Source organism: Macrobrachium rosenbergii, chromosome 28 (assembly GCF_040412425.1).
Source record: "Macrobrachium rosenbergii isolate ZJJX-2024 chromosome 28, ASM4041242v1, whole genome shotgun sequence".
Classification (NCBI taxonomy): Eukaryota; Metazoa; Arthropoda; class Malacostraca; order Decapoda; family Palaemonidae; genus Macrobrachium; species Macrobrachium rosenbergii.
In genome coordinates, this window is record NC_089768.1 from 2,525,001 (window position 1) to 2,546,146 (window position 21,146).

At 36.0% G+C, this 21,146-nt stretch overlaps 2 protein-coding genes across 4 annotated transcripts in view; one reads left to right on the forward strand and one right to left on the reverse strand.

The window, feature by feature from the left end:
• LOC136853879 (uncharacterized) overlaps positions 1-1,823 on the forward strand; it is a 2,426-nt gene extending 603 nt beyond the window's left edge. Inside the window, exons 2-3 of one of the 2 annotated variants that reach the window (XM_067129805.1) lie at positions 935-1,122; positions 1,249-1,823. In XM_067129805.1, the coding sequence (XP_066985906.1) occupies positions 1,073-1,122; positions 1,249-1,693 (495 nt within the window). In that variant the 5' untranslated portion in view covers positions 935-1,072 and the 3' untranslated portion in view covers positions 1,694-1,823. Of the gene's footprint in view, positions 1-934; positions 1,123-1,245 lie in introns of both variants that reach the window. The other variant, XM_067129804.1, reaches the window with a different exon arrangement.
• LOC136853976 (lactadherin-like) overlaps positions 1-21,146 on the reverse strand; it is a 908,376-nt gene that overhangs the window by 440,393 nt on the left and 446,837 nt on the right. The window lies entirely within an intron of this gene.

Consider the following 21,146-nt stretch of genomic DNA (forward strand, 5'->3'; position numbering starts at 1 on the left):
CCTTGCTAGGCTATGCAATACTATGACCTAGCTAAGCTATTCCTTTCATAGTTCTGTGGCCAGCCAATGTTAGAGAACTGCCATTAGAGGCTAGCTTAACCATAAACACCAACCTAACCTTTGTCAGTTATGTGATATGATACCATTAGCATGTGATAATATGTAATATGGGTTATTTCGTGATAAATACTTTATTAACACTCAACGAGTGGCAAGCCTACTCATATTGCTTAATATACTGTAACAGATATAAGCTAGAATTCAGAGGACATAACGGCACTCTGGGTAGGATAGCATAATTTGAGTATCAAACAGCACCATTATCATTTTTTTGGTGTTTAATTTAGGAAAAGTTATAGTAGAAAAGTTGTTTATATTGTCCTAAAATGTAAGTATGTGAAGGTGGAACTCTTAAAAGGGGGCCTTGGGGCGTAGCCCCCAGCTAAAATTAACCAAGTTAGGGACAGGTTAGGTAGGTGTTTTGGGTTAGGCTAGTGCCCTATAATGTCCTAAAACACCTACCTAACCTCCTGACCTGTCACTGAATTATTGCATGGTTACTATGAGAAATTCTGAATATTGACTATTCACATCTCAAATGTTGCATGTACATAGAGGGAAATTGTCTCAAGTGTCGTTTCATTGAACAAGTATGAACATACGCTGGCCAGAGGCCCTTTGGATCCCCCGTATTGAGTATTTTAGACTTTGTTTTTTGTTTTTGGATACCAGCCTTAAAAGCTGAAATTCTAACCTAACATACTTAGCCTGGCCAGGAGGCTTCACCCCCTGGATCCCCTGTTGTGCCAACTTATAAAACACCCCTTCCATTTCATTATTTCTATGATTATTATAAGTTAATCAAAATACCCCTTTCATTTCATTATTTCTATGATTATTGTGAGTTAATCAAACTTGAATTTTTCTCTTGCAGATGCTGTAATGATGAAGTTTAGTAGCTAAAAAACATCATTTTGGAGGGAACTGGCTAAAATCAAACGAGTAAAAAGTGGCTCAGGAGGAGACTTTGTTCCAAAATGGAGGCTCTTTGATTTAATGTTGTTCCTGACTGATGTTGTCACCCCAGGGAAGAGTACATCAAACCTTGAGACTACTGTGTCTGTAAGTATTAAGAATGTATGACTGTTTCAAGTATTGTGTGTTTATTTTTGCATTTCAGATTTATTGTAGAAGTTGCCTTAATTTGTATATTCCTTTTTTATGATTTACCTTTTTTTTTTTCAGCAGGAGTCCCAGTCCTCCCACCAGCAGGAGTCTCAGACCTTCAATCAGCAGGATTCCCAGTTATCCCAATCTCTTTTGGTACAAGTTGACTCCTATCAATCAGCAGGATTCCCAGTTATCCCAATCTCTTTTGGTACAAGTTGACTCCTATCAGTCTGATGATGAAGTCATCCATCAGCCATTGCAGACATTCAATTATGACAGTAGTGTAGATGACATTGATCTGCCTACCCCATCATCTTCACACTCTGTGCCAGGAACAAGTCGATCATCATCATCATCATCGCGGAATAATGAAACGTGTGGTCGAACTCCTACTCCAAAACGTAAAAGGAATATGACACCAGAACATGCACCCAGTGCAACCGAGGTAGCATTATCTTTTTTAAAAACCACTGCACAAGCACAAAGGAAAGAAGACATCCCATACGCAGCAGGGTTTTTGTAAAAGAAGTAATCTCTGAATTTCCTCGCCATAAACATCCAAAACTTATGCTTAAACTTGCTGCATTCCTAAACAAGTTGAAAGAGGAGGAAGGCAGTTAATCATTGGCCATAAACTGTTGTAAGGTGGTATTTTTTCCTGTATGATTTCTTCCATGGGATATAGATATAACACACAAAAAAAAGAATCTGTACCAGGGCCATAATTTTATTTTTACACATTGCATTATGATGTTAAATAAAAAAACATTGGCACAGAAACTTTATTTATCCTATAAAATTTATGCAGAACACTTTTATTGCACTTTTATTTCCTATACAAGTATGTTTGTAGCTCTTAATTATTATCAGCACAAAATAAAAAAGAAGAGCTAGTGTCTGAAGGCCATAGCATCCTGAAATGCTACCTTGCCTTTATTCACAAAATACGTTGCGTACATTGATAGCCTCCTGCGTAGGCCTTCGTCCTAAAGCATTTAAGTTTTCCCAGCCAACACCAGTGTCATTACGCCATTGCCCTGCAATTACTCTACCATTATTTACATCGTCTCTGTCGATTAACTCTGGTGCTATTTCATTGTGTCTAGATTCTTTAAATAAATAATTGTGCAACACAAGGGCTGCTAGCGTAATTAGCCTAACACGTTCTTCTTCAGCCACAGCGATTACTACCAAAGCCATTGCCATGGCCATATTCTGGTCATTGGTGTAGAGATGAGACATTTCCATGATTATAATGCGTCTTGATGCCAACACTATGACTTTCTAGGGTTTGTTTTGATTTTCCAGCAGCTGCTTCTCGATATGGGGACTGAACAGCTGATCACATGGTGCTACCGTTGTCATGGCAACGCACAGTTTGCTTGCTGAAACGGCTGCGTGTGCTCGCGACCGTGTAATAGTTTTGTTCAGCAAATGCTGAGCAAACGGAGCCGTGCTGCGTGAAAATTCGCCCGTGTAATAGCCGCTTTAAGTGAAATGAGTAAAACGCTACTTACTAAACCTGGGTAAGGTGCATCGTAAAACTGTAACTGAGAAAGTGAGTCAGATGGCTTTAATCAATGGGGAAAGAAGAGTGTGTGTTTAGACAGTGATGAAGACGTGCAAATCAAATGCTTTGTTATGAGGCAGTCGTGTGAGAATTTTCAAAATTAAAGGTAAAATGCCGTATGTGGTATAAGATTACCTACAACAGCGTATGATAGGATTAATGTTAGAGACAACGTGGATGGTGATGATGCTGATATGGGAAATAAAATTCTGAAAGCTACAAAAAGTTTTCATGGTGGGAGTGAAGCAAGTAACTGAATATAAAGGAGTGTGACTGCTTTGGTATAAATGGCAAGAATCATATATATATATATATATATATATATATATATATATATATATAAATATATATATATATATATATATATATATATATATATAAATATATATATATATATATATATATATATATATATATAAATATATTATATATATATATATATATATATATATATATATATATATATATATATATTCATATATACACATATATATAGCCATATATTTATAATATAAATGTATATATATGTATATATACATACATCCATACATATATATATATATATACACATACATACATGCATATATATATATATATATATATATATATATATATATATATATATATATATTATATACACATATATATAGCCATATATTTATAATATAAATGTATATATATACACATACATACATGCATATATATATATATATATATATATATATATATATATATATATATATATATATATATATGATATTTTTAGTTATATCTATAGAAGATAGTTCACAGAGTCATTTCTTACGTACCTGTTGGAAAATTTATCAAACTGATAAAGCAAATAATAATAAAACTATAAATTTCACTCGTCTACTTAAGAAAATGTATTTCTTTTTTCCTCCGCTTATATTTTCCTTAAACCACCACAGCATGTTCAGATTAAATTCTGAGACGAAGCCCTTTTCGCGAGTGCCTAATACAGTCAAACCTGCTGTTTAATGAGAAAGAATAAGCTACGTTTTTGGAGACTGAATTAATACTTACATGGATGCTCGCCGCGCTTCCCAAAAAATACTCGTTTTCAGGAACCTGTCCCGGAGGAGCATTATTTATCTTCTGCATTTCGTCTACACTAATTACATATCTGCAATGGTCGGGACTTTATTCTAGATATCTTTTTTATACCTAAAGATCTTCCTCAAAGAAAATAGCATTCCTTCGAAGAGCACTCATTACAAATATTCAGTTTCATCGGTTAAGGAGAGAAGTCTGCAGGTACAGAAAAATGTTTTCTTCTTAGCGTCTCTTTCCCACAAAGCTGGGATGTTTACTCCTCGCTAATCGCACGTAATTACTGCATACCCGATTCAGCTGCCACGAATCCAGTGGAGTCCCTCGAGCAGTAAACAAACAATGACTTACGATATTTATCGAATGTGTTGGGAGCAATGAGTTAAATTCGAACTTCAGTTTCTATCACTAATTCTTTGATAAAAACTGTCTTGCAAAAAATACCCTTACCATTTTAATATGAAAACAATATGAAAACCATCTATACATTTAATACTTACACACAAACATTTTAATGGTGAACTTTTATATCACTCAAGCAAGAAATACTATGAAATATTAGGTTAGGAGTTTGCACTGCTTCCTGGCTTTGACTTTAGAATGATACATATAATCAACACGTCGAGAGGAGATGAGGAAGTCTGGTTTTTTCTGGAATGTCTTTCATGAGGTCTCGGCAAAGGGCAAAAACAAGTACTATGCTCATTAAGATTTCGACCAGGGTCTCACAAATGTAATCTACAGTTGTTTTGTCACATAATTTTTTTGACAAATATTTCATTTGTAGTCTTTCTACACTGACATTAATATAAATGACTCACCACATAGAAAATTATAAATATCAACACTTAACTACAAGATATGGAGAATTTTTCCCAAAACTTATTAAAAGATATTGGAATATAATAAGGGAAAATTCAATGGTTCCTTATACACCACGCGATGCAAACCACATAAATAAACATCAGTATATGAGCAGCGGTTCTGATTTTTTTTTTTTTTATAAATTCATTCTTTAATAACTTTATTAGAGACTGTAGTCTCGAAAGGTGTTTACTGGTTTATTTTTGCAACACATTTTAAGAACTCACAGTAATGGATTTTTGGGAATTTCAGATTCGCAAAATGTAAAAGTGATTATTTTTCACTTGTCATTCCTCGTACTTTTGTTTGATGTTACCTAAAAGCAACAGACGATGCAACTTAGTCTAATACTCCAAAACCTAAAGCAACCAGAGACTGGTTGTCTCTCTGCGCAGAAAACGGTTACATAAACGAGTACATGTAAGTATCGGATTAAAACAGGTTTTGATGTTTCAGGTTCCATGCGTTTAGTAATTGCGGATGCAAGTGCCCTACAGATGTCATGAGCAGAGAAAGCTGCACAGTTGGCTGGCAAAGATTCACCAAATGAGAGGATCAGGAACATCGGCATCGTTGAAAAGAGGGCCCAAGGAGTGAAGTGTTCTCACCTGGAGAACGGAGCATTCTTCCATAAGAACGAAAAAGAAGAAACTTGGAGTTGCATGAGTAAGGAAGAACGTAAAACTCAAGAAACAAGAAAGCTGGAAAACTTTTCGAGTAAACAATACGAAGCACAGACTTGAAAAGCTGTAAAAAAAGGTTAAATATTAACAAGAGAGATAGGGGAAGTAACCATGAGAACTCTGCAAAGATTTAGAAAAGAAGAGAAGTACTGATAAAGCAAGTTTAAAATTACGAAGAGAATCTCCAAGCACATCTCTTATAAAATGGAATGTGGGGTTTGAATGCAAATCAAATGGGGGTAATGATAAAAATTTTTTAGCTTGGTATATTGAAGCAAGAAGTTAGTCAAGAAAAATACATACATCACGAACATGTAGTAAAAGGTCTACCCAGGGGAAAAGGCATCAAATCCTGGCACATGGTTTTATCAGCTGCTGAGTTTGGAGGACAACAGGTTGGTAACAGGTTTGTATAATTTATTCGTTTTGGGAGGAGGTAGGAAAGGGTGACCCAGGAGGTTCTACTTACATTCTTATGCCCAAATAATACACATAACTATTGTTCACAAAAGGTTTTTGATTCTATTACAGAGCTGAATAATCACTTCTCTTTATAAATTAGAATGTGCTTGAAATTTCTTATGAATACTGTGTCAACCTACAGTTAACCGCCCTCTTTGCTAGTAGTATTCTGGATGCTAATGTGGTATTTATCAAGTAAAGGTGTCAGCTTTTACCTAACTGTTACTGTTATCTTTCAAAGCGGTGTCTGATCATTAGTGGATATTCGCTCACTTTGTTTTCTTAGGGGCTGCATGGTTTCGAGAATGCCTTAAAACTCATGTTATTAATACGTGTTTTTGGCTTTAATCTGTTTATGAAGCTTTTCTAACTAACACAACGTCTACTAGGAAAGTAAAAAGTGAGGTCCGGTGGACTATTGAATCTGGCTATACATTACATGAAAGCGTTGGGTATTTGTCCTTTTATCTAAAAATTTACAGATCTTTTCAACTCATTCATCTTTCACGAGTATTTCACCTACTAGGTAACTACACACACACACACATACATAATATATATGTATATACATATATATAATTATATATATATATATATATATATATATATATATATATATATATATATATATATATATATATATTGTAAAATGTATGTAAAACTTTTAGAATATAAGTGGACGTTGTGCTGAATTTCCTGAGTCACTGGTTAATATATATATATATATATATATATATATATATATATATATATATATATATATATATATATATATATATATATATATATATATATATGTAGAGGAGAGAGAGAAAGAGAGATAAAATCCAAGAAGGAAAGGGAAACACTGGAGTGCTGGAGGCCTTTCGACTGTCTGTCGTCCTTTACTTAGCAGTCTGCTAAGTAAAGGTCGACAGACAGTCTAAAGGCATCGCAGCACTCTGGTGTTTCCCTTTCCTTCGTGGATTTTATCATTATTTAAATATTCATCACGTTCCATATTTTCGTGATTCAGTTATACATACATACTTATATATATATATATGTGTGTGTGTGTGTGTGTGTGTGTGTGTAATTGTAATAGCCACGATGCCCTCTTAACTTCTCGAATTCTTCGCGCTTTTTTTGGATATACTTGTAACTATAAAGCCATAAGATTCAAACGCAAGAAATTGAAGAGACTTTGATGCCCGTCACCTCCTTGTGGTTATGGTGACGCGGGTTCGTTTCCCGCGACCGGGCATCAAAGCCTCTTCAATTTCTTGCGTTTGGATGTTACGGCTTTGTAGTTACAAGCATATCCAAAAAAAAAGCGCGAAGAGTTCGAGAAGTTAAGGGGGCATTGTGGCTATTAGAATTACATATGTCTGTCTGGTGAAAGTGACCCGTAGATTCTACATATATATATATATATATATATATATATATATATATATATATATATATATATATATATATATATATATAATATGTATAACTGAATCACGAAAATATGGAACGTGATGAATATATAAATAAAGATAAAATCCATGAAGGAAACGGAAACACTGGAGTGCTGCGAGGCCTTTCGACACTACGTCCTTTACTTAGCAGACTGAAGAAATATAAAAGCAAGTTTACAAAGAAAGCTCATATAAATGACAGTGGGATTATAAAGGAAACATATGTACCTGGAATCCGACACAATTGAAGAATTAGTAGAACTGCCAAAACAGGGTTAAATATTTAAGAGGTTTTACAAAGGATTAGGATATATATATATATATATATATATATATATATATATATATATATATATATATATATATATATACAATCAGTGAGCTGCAAACGTCCTTTAATATCCAATTCGCTCTACCTCGGAAATAATATATTTTCATATATGTTACCGAAGGGGAATTTTTTAGTTGATAATAAGTTCGTCGTCTCATGGGCTCGAACCAGCGAAGGACAAGAACTCAGGACTACAGTGGACGCTTAACCCACGCTTAACCTCACTTGCTGGCTGCGTGGGTTAAGCGTCCACTGTAGTCCTGAGTTCTTGTCCTTAGCTGGTTCGAGCCCACGAGACGACGAACTTATTATCAACTAAAAATTCCTTTCGGTAACATATATGAAAATATATTATTTCGAGGTAGAGCAAATTGGATATTAAAGGACGTTTGCAGCTTACTGATTGTATATGAATCACGGTGATGTGATAAAAGTCATATATATATATATATATATATATATATATATATATATATATATATATATATATATATATATATATATATATATATATATATATATATATATATTTGTCACTTATACACGTGACTTTTTGTTCCAAAATATTAAGCTGTAAATATTGTTTAATATCTAATTCACTACACCTGAAAATAACTTACACCCAAGGGGAATTGAAACTGATAAGAGCTTTGTCGCTGGCAGGATTCGAACCATTGCTTCGTTTAGAAACAAAGATAGATAGCAACTGTGACTTCTGAGGCATCAAGAGAGGTAGATGTTTACATCAACACTGCTGTACATATGCCTGTCAAACTCAGGTTCTGTACCTAGAAGTGATATCAACTCATATCCACCATGAAAGCTGAGTGGTAAGTTTGTAACTCGGCTTATTACAAATCTTTGTCACTTATACACACATAACTTTTTTCTATTAGCAAATATTAAGCCACAAATATTATTTAATATCTATTTCACTGTACCTTGGGAATAACTGACAACCAAAGGGAATTATAACTGATAAGTACTTAGTCACCAGCAGGATTCAAACCGCTGTGTGGTTAAAAAACAATGATACACAGTGACTTTGACCACTGAGCCATCAAGAGGCATATAAGGTGATATCGACTCTGCTCTACATTTGCCTTCAAATTCAGTCTCTGTATCGCGTTCTGAATTTTATATGATCATCATTCACTTCCATAACTTTATTCATACATCCTTGAAATCTTCTGCCTGTTTATCCTCTACATTTAGTAAATCACCAAACTACTCTACTGACACAGGACTGCAATTTCTTAAGAAATCATCTCTTCTCTCTCTCTGTCTCTCTCTCTCTGTCTCTGTCTCTCTCTCTCTCTCTCTCTCTCTCTTTCTCTCATGCGTACAGATACACACATATAATATATATAAATAAATATATATATATATATATATATATATATATATATATATATATATATATATATATATATATTCTTCTGTATTTGTAAAAATTCGTCTCTCTGTCCGTCAGCTACGAAGTAGAGTTCAAAGGCGCAGCTGGAGGAAACTCCACTAAGGGGGTGGGGTGGGGAGGGGGGTGAACTTATGTAGGATACCCCCAATATCACCTGACTTGGGGGTAGGGGGGAACAATACCAACCTCTTAGCCCTAGCATCAGCTGTAAGTGAGCTGCTATCCTTACCCTTTAGAGACTTAGCCATAAGACCTATTTCTCTTCAAATTGTTACTGGCGGAAATTGCATTTCAGATTGACCGATGTCTTCGTGACCTACGCTTGAGATGATCGTACCCTGCCTGCGCTCCGTTCCACTCCACCAAAGGGGACAGGTACACACATCATTAGTGTGGTCCCAATGCTTTTCACCCTGGTGTTGTGAGACTTCTACAGCCGAAATTTGTCTTTTGCAAGTGAGCTCCATGCACAGATGCAAAAAGGTATGTCTTGAAGTTGCAATTAAAGCCAGTTTCTGTACCTTCTCGTGAATTTCTCTCCATTTTCCGAATTTCCAACTTTTCATTTTCCTAAAACAAAGCCCCCTTTGTTCCCTAGCCTAGCTCACACATTTTGGTCCTCATGACTTGTCCTAAACTCAAAGTAAATTAATTCAATAATAATCAGCATTTTCCCACCATAGCGTTACCATGCACTAAATAAATCTAATTGATAAATCCCTCCAACGTGCATAATTAAGTTCATGTGAGAGAAAACCATTTCATTTGAATGCTAGCCTGCAATTCTCTTCCAGAATCATGTTATCTGGCTCTTCGAGTGGTCTGCTCCCTGATTTGTCAACCAAAAATAAGGTAGACATTTAACTGCCATCCTGCTACGTGCAAGAGTCTTCTGGTCACGCAGTCCCGGGGCACTAGACAGTTCCCCCTTAATGAATCAAGTTGCGTTAACGACCAAAAATCATTTAACTAGTAGTAGCCTGCACATTCAGCCTTTTCAGATTCAGCACTTTGCTACGCATTATCTAATTTTATTGCACATTGCATGTGCTTCCTTGCTGCTCAGTTGGCCCTTTCATATTAATTTCCTGATTGCTTTATTTGTAAATAAATTCAGTTTAAATTAAATAACTGGTTAATTTTTCCCCATGGCGACCTCCAATTCTCTGTTTACTTAGATGTGATATCAAGGTAAGTCAGTTTATTCATTCCATTTATCGTTTACATTCTGAGCGCTTTTTGTTGGCCCTCAAGGCAGTCAATTATAAAACCCACTTTCATTATTCCAACCGGCCTCAGAATGTAACAATATATATATATGTATTTATATATATTTATATATATATATATATATATATATATATATATATATATATATATATATATATATATATATATATATATATATATATATGTGTGTGTGTGTGTGTAAACATGAATTGGCTCATATTACGTCCACATTTGAGCAATAAAGTGAGGTGTGATCTTTAGTATGTGATGGAACTGGTGGAATTTGAAGCTTTTAAATGAAGCAAATATTTTTCCTATCTAGGAAATTCGCTCATCCCTACTGTCTTCATTTTCGTTAATTCCTGAGCCTTCTTTCTTCGGATATATAACCGTTAACTTTCACTGCTGGAATTCGCAGCCTGCATGCTAAAATTCGGCGTCAAGACGCTAGATAAAATAATGTGCCTTTCATTGATTTCATGCTTAGTGACTCTTAGGGCCACAAAATAATTACCATGACGTTGCTCTTGATTTCTCCGTTCATACCTGTATAATATTAATCGCTACTCTTCTTATTACACAAATTCCACTGGTGAGAATATGAAGTATTGCGATTTTGAATAAACAATGGCTCTCTAAAGTCATAAAAATTATTTTGAGCACTGAAGGAGGAGCAAAATGAGTCACTAAAAGTCCCAGGCACCTCTAAGCAACACCTGGAAAAGAACTTGTAGTAATAAGTATAATCTGTCTGAATAAAAGTCATACTTGGCTCTCTCTCTCTCTCTCTCTCTCTCTCTCTCTCTCTCTCTCTCTCTCTATATATATATATATATATATATATATATATATATACTGTATATATATATATATATATATATTTATATAAAAAAAAAAAATATATATATATATATACACATACATAATATATATATGTGTATGTGTGTGTGTGTTTTATACATATATAAAGAGACAGACAAAGCAACAGACAATAAGAGAGAAATATGGAAATTCAAAGTATACATATACAGTATATATATATATATCAAAGTGTGGGATTACACGTCTTTAACAATATTAAAGACAATAAGAATAAAAGGTCATACCTAGCATTTCTAAAAATCAATACTAAAGGACATAAAACTCAAATAACAGACAACAGAAATGCAGAGCCATGAATGGGTCCAGGACCAGGACTATCTGAGTAATGTATGAAAGTTCTTCACCTTTATTTTTGATCGACGGGCGAAGGTGCTTCCTGGTAGCTGAACGCGACGAAGCCTCTGGTCAGCCCTTGTAAACAGGCCCCTGTGCTCGTCCAAACGAGCCCCAAAACATCTAAATTATGATCCAGGATGTGATATCGAGCAGTTATCGCATTCAAGTACGTCATAATGGAAGTACACAGTTACGGGCCTTGACGTTATGAGATTCAGTGCTAACTTTCATCTCCAGCAAGGAGGTTGTTTTCGTTCGTTTTGTCTGTCTGTTTCAAGCAAACTGCAGCTTTCAAAAGTTTGTTGAAAGAAAACGCAAATGAAGCGCAAGTATTTGACAGACTATGCTGTTAGTGTAAGAAAATGTACCTCCACAAATCCCGTTGGTGAAGACTTCAGTCTCCGATTGCTCTTTCTAATTGATTGCAAAGGAAACAAGTCATGTTTTCCGTAAGCCATTTTCGGGATTAAAAGCTTTACAAATGTATCTTTTGAAATTAATTCTCTACTTACAGTGGAGTATTTTCAAATACACAATTTTTTAACTGTACTAATTCCTGCAATTAAGCAGAGTTTGAGGCTTACCGTTTCGAAATCCTACACCTTTGAAAAAGTGCGTAGTTATATTTCCTCTTAAATATAATTAAAATTTAACATTATGCTAAAAAAACAGTAATCAAAGCATTAACTTCATGAGACACTACCCGTTCGTTATCCAAATTTGCCCGCAGTATTTGCATTGATTTATATCAGAGACCACTTTTTTTCATTGTCTTCACCCCGCCTCTCTCTCTCTCTCTCTCTCTCTCTCTCTCTCTCTCTCTCTCTCTCTCTCTCAGTAGGGAGTTTCGTACGTTCAACAAATATGTCGCCATGGCTCCAATTTTTAAATTTGACAGAGCAACATCCGCATGTCTTCCGCGCCTAATTGGTTTGAATTCTTTGGGAATTTATTAGCCACGTTTCCTTATAAAAAATGAATAATAGCTTAAAGCATCGCCGAGAAAGGATTCCCCAATGCTAAATAAATGTCTTTTGTTTGTGATTGATGAGGTCGAATAAAAAATGATGACGAATCTACCAAATAACTCACCGGCATCTTAACATGTCCATTATCGAATACCTAAGCGGCTGTTCTGTTCGCTGTTTGTGAATGGAAATGCTCTCCTCACTCACAAGATTCCCTACCCCCAGCCAGCTTGTTAAGCGGCAGTCGTCCTCTATATCGACAGCATTTTAACAGCGTACACTTAATTTTGAACGATTATAACAATTTGGAAAAACGATAACATGAAACTCCCATAACTGAAACAACTGGTCTTAGGTTAAAGAAAATAAGTTATTTAAAAGTTTCGTAGAAACATATATGATATTACGCGATTCAGAGATGAACACTGCTTCATAATGAATTAACTACAGTAGAATGGATTTCTATAAACATGAAATGTGATATTCACGTGCCCCACTTTTTCCTCCTTATTATGCACCCTTCTAGATGACCTAAGTAGCTGTCTCTTTCTCGGCTTGTTCCCCAACCTTCAATCGCCCATCTGAAGGCCCCTGCACACTCTCAGTCATGACTGTACAATATTGGTGGATGCACAAGCGTATCCTTCGCAAGTGGGCATAACTGATTGTTTGCGCAAATGAATGAGTAATTTTCAACACGGGTTTATTTGTTTTTAACCAAAGTTATTGGTTATTCAATCCTGAGTAATGGTTAGCGGTGATAACTGCTCAAACAAATCAGTCTTTTCTTTGTCACCACGGCAGCCACGCGATTCACTCAACAGTTCTGGAGAGACTATTCCATTACATTGGGGATTTCCTGCCTTGTGGAAGTTAAAAAGTGAAGAATACAAAGATAAAAGCTTAAGAATTGAAGGTTATTTGAAATTTATTGAAAATTACAGGACACACACCCATGTAATAATCTATAAAATCAATATGATATTCAATAAATCGAATATGTCTTGTGTGTTTCTTATTAAACCTAACGTAATATATTCCTGTAGTATAGAGACAATAGCACTACAGCTTTCCAGCAGACAGGAATCTTAGAGTACTGGAAGTATTCCATTTAAAGAAAATGAATCCATCATCTTAGTATTCATTTTTTTTTAATTAGTCCTTTCCAGCAAATTAATAAGCGATTCTTATAGTCTGCAAAAGAGATAACCAATTACTGTGTATTTTCATATGTGAATTTATTTCTTTATCTCTACCGCACCTTCCTCCATATCTTTATTTGAACTCTTTTCTTCCATTCTGTATCGTCTTAAGCCAGAATAGTGCGTATGAATGCAGCTCTGCTCATCTTAACTGTTCAAGCTATAACAGACGACTGATGATTGTTCAGCAATCTAACTAACAGTGTGTGGACAAAACAAATGATTGCACAATCAAGAATATTGTACAAAACAAGCAGCAGACAGTCATTACGGGAACAACCCTACGATAACTTTTATATATAACTATCCTGACATATTCCCTCTGTATTTTGCTAACACCACAGTAAAACTTGCAAATTCTACCAAGTTCCAAGTGCATTTATGACCACTGACTCGATTGCGTCCTTTTCTGATTTCTGTTTAAATATAATTCATTAAGTTTTTTCCTGAGGAAAATCTTTTGCATCAAGTTCCCTCATTAAGTTTACCTACGCCTGTTTTTGTGATGTTGCCTCCATTAACATTTAGCTAGAGTATATTAATACCATTTTAATACTGCGCAAGTAGCCAGCTAATCAGTAGTCTACCTGTCACCTTCCCGAAGTCTCTGTGAGCCCCTTGGCCAGCAAAGCGTGTATATTAAGCTTTCCCATCTGTAAATTTTGTACATAATAAATTATTACTGTTAAATTCTACGTAGGGTTTCCATTCTCACTTGAGATAAAGGTTTGCTAATTCTAATTAGCAATACAATGAAGCATTTAATGTGAACCTATTAGAATCTGAGTGATAATTTATCGATATCAGACAAGAGTTAGGATTTTGTGACTTTCAGTTTCATCTTTACTTGGTAAGCTGCTGATGTGCCTACAGGATTCCTGAAGGTTACTGGAGAAAATCCTTGGTTTGTGGAAGGCAGAAGATGTGATTATAATAGCCAAGTCGCTCATGTTAAGTAATTCCCCTAAAATGTCTGAGATTTCAAATTTAGGAGATGACTGACAATAGCTTTCTCTGGCAGAATAACTTTTGTTTTATTATGCTGTGGGAAAATACTGACAATAGCTTTCTCTGGCAGAATAACTTTTGTTTTATTATGCTGTGGGAAAATAAAGTGAGATTAGCCAATTAATGAAGTCTTAGATTTGATAATGTTTAGCACCATTCCCTACAAATTACATAACTTCAGACTCATTCCGCATCTCTGTTAAAGCAAGTTGGGAGTTCATTCCACATTACGGTGGAGTGAAAATCTGCAACAAGAGTCTACGTACCTTACCTTCATAAACCAACTATCGTGTCACTACTAAAAATTAAGCAAGTGTTCTAGAATGCCCTATTGAAGAAAACATGACAAGAATGGTCTTGGTTTACTAAAAACAGGATCTACAGCAACTTTTGCCGACTACTTGAAACATGAAATTAGAGCAAGTCCATAGCCTCAACGCATGTGTTACAATTTACTTATGTCAATTGGCCTTAAAATCACCCAAACTAATGACAGCACCAAAATAAATATGAGCTAGTTAGGCGAATATGTTATCAAGGGTTTTGAGGATGTAAATAATAAAATCTAAGAGGGCTTTACAGGATCTATTTTTCTAGCATGCATGTTAATTTTGTATCCCCCCCCACCACCGTCTCTCCTGTGATATTTGGTAGGACAGAGATACAAAGGATTACAAGTTAAATTAAATGTGTGGTAAAAACAAGACGGGTAAACATAAGAAAACTTTTTACAAAATGAATTTTGTCCACATGGGCTTTTTCCGCATGAGTATATCTCAAAGTAAGAACATTTGTTGATACAGTCGTCTGTGCTCACACCCCGACTAAAACACTGCTGAAGTAACAATCACTCCTAGGTTTCTTGTAGATCTTGTCCATAATCAAGAAGTTATGTATAGTGCAGAATACTTTGTTTTTCCTCTATGATTCTATCAAAGTTCTTAAATGTACTTGATATATTCTGTAGACCTTAACCTCTTCTTCATTTCTTGAATTACAGATTTCAAAATCTCGAAATGTTGAAGTGATTTTGCAAGAGCAATGAAGATTCTCTAAGACAGTTTCATTGTAAAATGTCCAAAAATGAGTAAGTGGCTGATGATTGCAGAGGCAAAACATAGAGATGTTCCCTTATGTCCCAACTTTCTCGCAGTTATGTCAAGCAAAAATAATTACCTTGAGTATCAACCTTAATACTGAGCTTGTTTGGTTGAATGGAGCGGATATTATATTGTATCACTCATTCTGATGCTACTGGCAGAATGTCTTGACTCTTAATAAACTGATCTCAGCACTGTGTTGTCTTTTTTATATTTGTAGTACATGTGAATTTGTCTTTTGATTTGGCATAATTACAGGTGGCATCCTTGAATATACTGACCCTCGTAGGACTGTTGTAAAATTGGAATGCAACTTTCAGAAACGCCACCAGTGTAATACATGTACACTTGTTATATGACAAGGTTCTGTGCTGTAACAGTGAAGAGTAATAATATGGATGTGATCCTGTTAAATGTACATATGCCTTGTAATGTGGGAGCAGATGCTAATAAGGAGTTATTTTTTATATTCTTTGTGATACTGGTTCGGTATGCAATATTTACGGGGACTGCGATGTCATTTTGGGAGGTGGTTTTAACTGTAATTTAACTGAAGCTGATATAAGAGCAAGTCTGTTTCGCGAGTTTGCTCAAGCAAATGACTTTATTGCACGTTTTCACTGATGCTCGGTATGACATCAAATTTACTTTTATGAACGTCAAAGCAGAAGTCTTTACTTGCATGTAGTACACACTATGAAGGGGATAATTTGTCAGACTACTGTCCGGTCATTATGAATATAGATGTTGGATGTAATTATGAAGAACTGTATGAAATAACTGGCAGAAAGCCCCCCAAAAAGAGATAGTTCAATGGGTGGCAACACCTGATATTGAGAGAGATAATTTCAGACATTTACTGTGCCAAATGTTAGACAATATATACATTACTCTGGAAGCACTACCTTGCTCTGCTTTGCGCTGTAGTCGACCCTCATCTGACTTCAGTAATTACTTAAACCATATAGCGGAATCCCTAGAGGCGCAGTAACCGTAGAGAAAATAAAAACAATGAGAAAAAAGATATAGTTGTAAGATGGAATGCTTACAAGTAAAGAGTTAACGCTTTCAGGCAACTTTCTGGCACAGTTTACGGAAAGATTGTAGAAGACCAATAGATGGTTATGTTTGTCAGATCAGGCGCATAACAAGGTTTAATTATCGTAAGGCAATTTCTTTCACAAAAAAAAAAAAAAAAAACTCATCAAACATAAAAAGAGAACTGGTAGCAAACAAACTGAGAGCTGAAAACTCGAAATTCTTTTGAAATGAAATAAGTAGGTTAATGTGAAAGACTAGTTTGAACTCCATTGTACGTAATAGAAGGAAAGAAAGGCAGGGAGGCCTGTAATATCTTTCTTTAGTAATAAACATAAAGCACTGTATACTGAAGGTTAAGTGACAAAACGGTAATGGAGACAGTGCAGTATTATGCATCTCGGGGGTCAAATGTATTGGCAACATTGCTAGACCGTTCAAAAGCCTTTGACAGAACACGTCACGAGAAACTGTTTGATTTATTAATTAAAAGAGGGTTGTACCCGTTAGTAACCAGACTTCTTATAACAATATATAACAATATTGGAAATAAGGCTAAATGGAATGGTATTTATTCTGATAGATTCAAAATTCAAAATGGAGTGAAGCAGGGCGGGGTAATGTCCCCATTATTGTTTACTTTATAGGTATTTGTTTCAATAAAGGGGATTTTAAAAACAAATGTAGGTTGCTACATCGGCAATGCGTGTGCAGCAGTTTTTAGTTTTCTGTAAAAGAAAACTATTGTGCCGGCTTTGTCTGTCCGCCCGCACTTTAGTCTGTCCACACTTTTTCTGTCCGCCCTCAGATCTTAAAAACTACTGAGGCTGGAGGGCTGCAAATTGGTATGTTGATTATCCACCTTCTAATCATCAAACATACCAAGCTGCAGCAAGTAGTTTTTATCTTGTTTACGGTTAAAGTTAGTCATAATCGTGCGTCTGGCACCGGTAAAAGACAGGCCACCACCGGGCCGTGGTTAAAGTTTCATGGGCCGCGGCTCATACGGAGACCACCGAAATATAGATCTGTTTTCTGTGGCCTTGATTATACGCTGTGCAGAAAACTCGATTGCGCCGAAGAAACTTCGGCACATTTTTTACTTTTATATGCTGACGATATTATTTTGTGAATAAGGTAAAACATTTGGGACTTGTTCTGACCAACACAAGACTTATCTGATGCAAGTCCAGTGATCACTGTTATAAAATGCAAGACTAACGGTATTCTTGGTCATTTTGATCTTTTACCTGGCGACACCGGAGTTAAAATATGTAATACTAATTGCTCCAGTTATTATGGTTCACAGCTGACTGATTAACAAAGTCCTGATGTGAACAAGCTAAATGTACAGTAGCCTGGAAGGTTTCGTCCCGGAGGATTCTGGGAGTAAACCCGCGTACGTGCTGTAGCCTATGTGCTCAGTGCTCCAGACTGCTTCCTCCTCCTGTGAAGTCCTCGCCACCAGTAACGGACATTAGTTTAGAGCGGTTTCATTTGTTAAGAAAGGATTCAGTCTTGAATCAAAAATTGTTTCTTTTTATTTCACTGACTGCCTTGTTCTTAAAGAATCAGTCATGTATAAAAACTTGTCGTTTATGTCGTTAAATATAAAAATCGGTGTTGGCAATTTGTTACATAACAATACTATCATGAGAAGTATTAAGCAATTACTAAAGGAAAATGACACCTGCGAAGAGACGTGGACGATCAATTTGATTAAAGAGCTGACAGGCTGCAGGCAGAAAACACTAATCATTACCTGCTAAGAAGCAGAGGAAGCTATTTTTACTTTAGACTCTGCACTGCGTAAGATTTTATCTTTGTCATTTTAAAAATATATATAATTCATATAATCACATGGAATTGCATATGAATAAAGATATCAATTTGAACAAAAACAACTGAATTGCTTAGTAAAGCAAGTCAGAAGTTAAGCTGAAGAAATCATATCGAAAAAAGTAAGACTGAAGTAGAGATATTGAAAACAAAACGCCTATCCTCCTTTCCATTATGAGTCATTTGCCCGATTTTGGTATGGGTGGAAACAATGACCAAAATGTCTCACAGCCTTTCAAGATTGAACGTGGCAGTGACGATTTTTCCTCTCCCTCCCTTCCTCTCTCACTCCCTCCCTCTGGAGCCATTTTCTTTTAGGTGAGGCGGCTTCTTGTAAAAAAAACATATATATATATTATATATATTATATATATTTTATATATATATATATATATATATATATATATATATATATATATATATATATATATATATATATATATATATATATATACTGTACTAATCTTTAAAAGGCTTTGTCCGATAACGTGTTGCAAGTCGAAGTTGAGACATAAAAGTACAAAACTTGAATCGACCTGAATGGAGGAGATTTTGAGGGGCTGAGTGCGGATTACTTCCCGAGAGGCTGTCTGATGTCCTTCCAGTCTCCAACATCTCTCTCTCTCTCTCTCTCTCTCTCTCTCTCTCTCTCTCTCTCTCTCTCTCTCTCTCTCCAACCGCACACACACATACATATGCTTTCTCTCCCAAGAGGACACTCTCACACAAACGTGCATACTCTCTCACGACTACACACACTAATTCTCTCTCTTTCTCTCTCTCACGCACATACCTATTTTCTCAAAATTCCAACCGTCGTATTTTGTTAAACTAAAATGTAATATTTGCAGTTAGTCATAATTTTACCATGTTCCATACTTGCACGATTTCTCGAGAAATACTTTGTAATCAAATGTGTTTATGTCGTACTACGAGCATTTTCTATTTTTACTCACTTAGCTTGCCTTTGTAGACTTTTCACAAGTTTTTCATTCTCTCAGTTGGTCGCGAGCTGCATGTTTTTCTCCTGTGTGCCCAACCAATAGTCTAGGGGCATAAACTATTATTTTGCTTGACATCATCCAGGCTGGGCCACCCTCTCTCACCTACATCCCCATCACTGTTCCTAAGCTAATGGGCTGGTTGCCTGGATGCGTGTTCTCTAACTGTGCTCCCTTGCTATACTTTACTTTTCCAAATCCTCCTTCACCTTCTCATGCCACCTAATCCTTTACCTCCCTCTTGACTTTCTACCACTAAGAGGATGCACTTAAGGATTTCTGTTCCCATTTCCTTCTTAATGCCCATGTTTCTGAATCCATACCTCGTCAATGGTCTGATTACGGTCAACAGATCTTTATTTTCTGTTCATCTGGCATTCTTTCTTCACACGCTACCCTTGCTGCCACTTCCCTCCATTTCCCTGAAGCTGCTTTTATCCTGCTTTCATCCTCAGCTTCTTACCCTCCCTCCCTCCCTCCTGGCTTAAAGTATATCCCAGGTACTTGAAAGTCCCTACCTGTTTTAAATACTGACGTCTTCTATCTTGTATATATAACCTATTCCCGTTCCTGCTTGCTGGACACCATAACCTTACTTTTACCCACATTTACCTACCACCTCCTACCATTCTTTTTTTTTTGCAATTCTCCTTCAGTCCCCCCTGTAATCACTAGATAATCTACATGTAGGTGTTCCCAGGGAGACCGCCCTATAGTCCGAAGGCCCGATAGTCCGAAGGTCCGATAGTCCGAAAGTCAGCAGGCCCGATAGTCCGAAAGTCAGAAGGCCCGATAGTCCGACGGACTGTAATCAGCCCCCCACCCCTCCATAGCTAATACGGCAAAATTGTAACCAGTAAACACCCATAAAAATACCAACCTACGACTATCCGACCTTCGGACTATCGGGCCTTCGGACTATCGGGCCTTCGGACTAACGGACTGTAATCGTTCCCAGAGGATTTTATTCCTAATTCCCTCACTCAATACAGTCACAACCAGTACAAACGAAAATGGGGTAACTGCTGGTCTCGATGTAAACCAACTGTAACTTCAAACATTTCCGTTTTGCCACAGGCTGTTATTACTGCTATCTTTTTCCTTTTTTTATAATTCTTCTGGCACTTTCCCTTTCCTATAACACCAAAACACTACCTCCCTTGGTATTCTACCAAAAGCTCTCTCTAAGACTAAAAATGCAGAGCAGAGCTTCTCATTACCTTTCAACATCTTTTCCTACAATTGTATTATAGAGATAGCAGTAACTGTACCCTCCCTCTAATGAAACCGTATATGCTTGTAATCTCATCAACGATGTTTTCCAAAACCTTCATCAAATGTTCTGTCACTTTGATTCCTCTGCAAGTACCACACTCCATAATATTTCCCATCCGTTTGAATACATTTATCTTCAGACTTTCATACCAGTCATTTGGCATTACTTTCTTCTTCCAGCCTGCCCTTAACAGCTTCCGTATCCATTCTTTCCCCCTCTTTACCCAAGTCTCACCAACATTTCAATTTGTACCTCT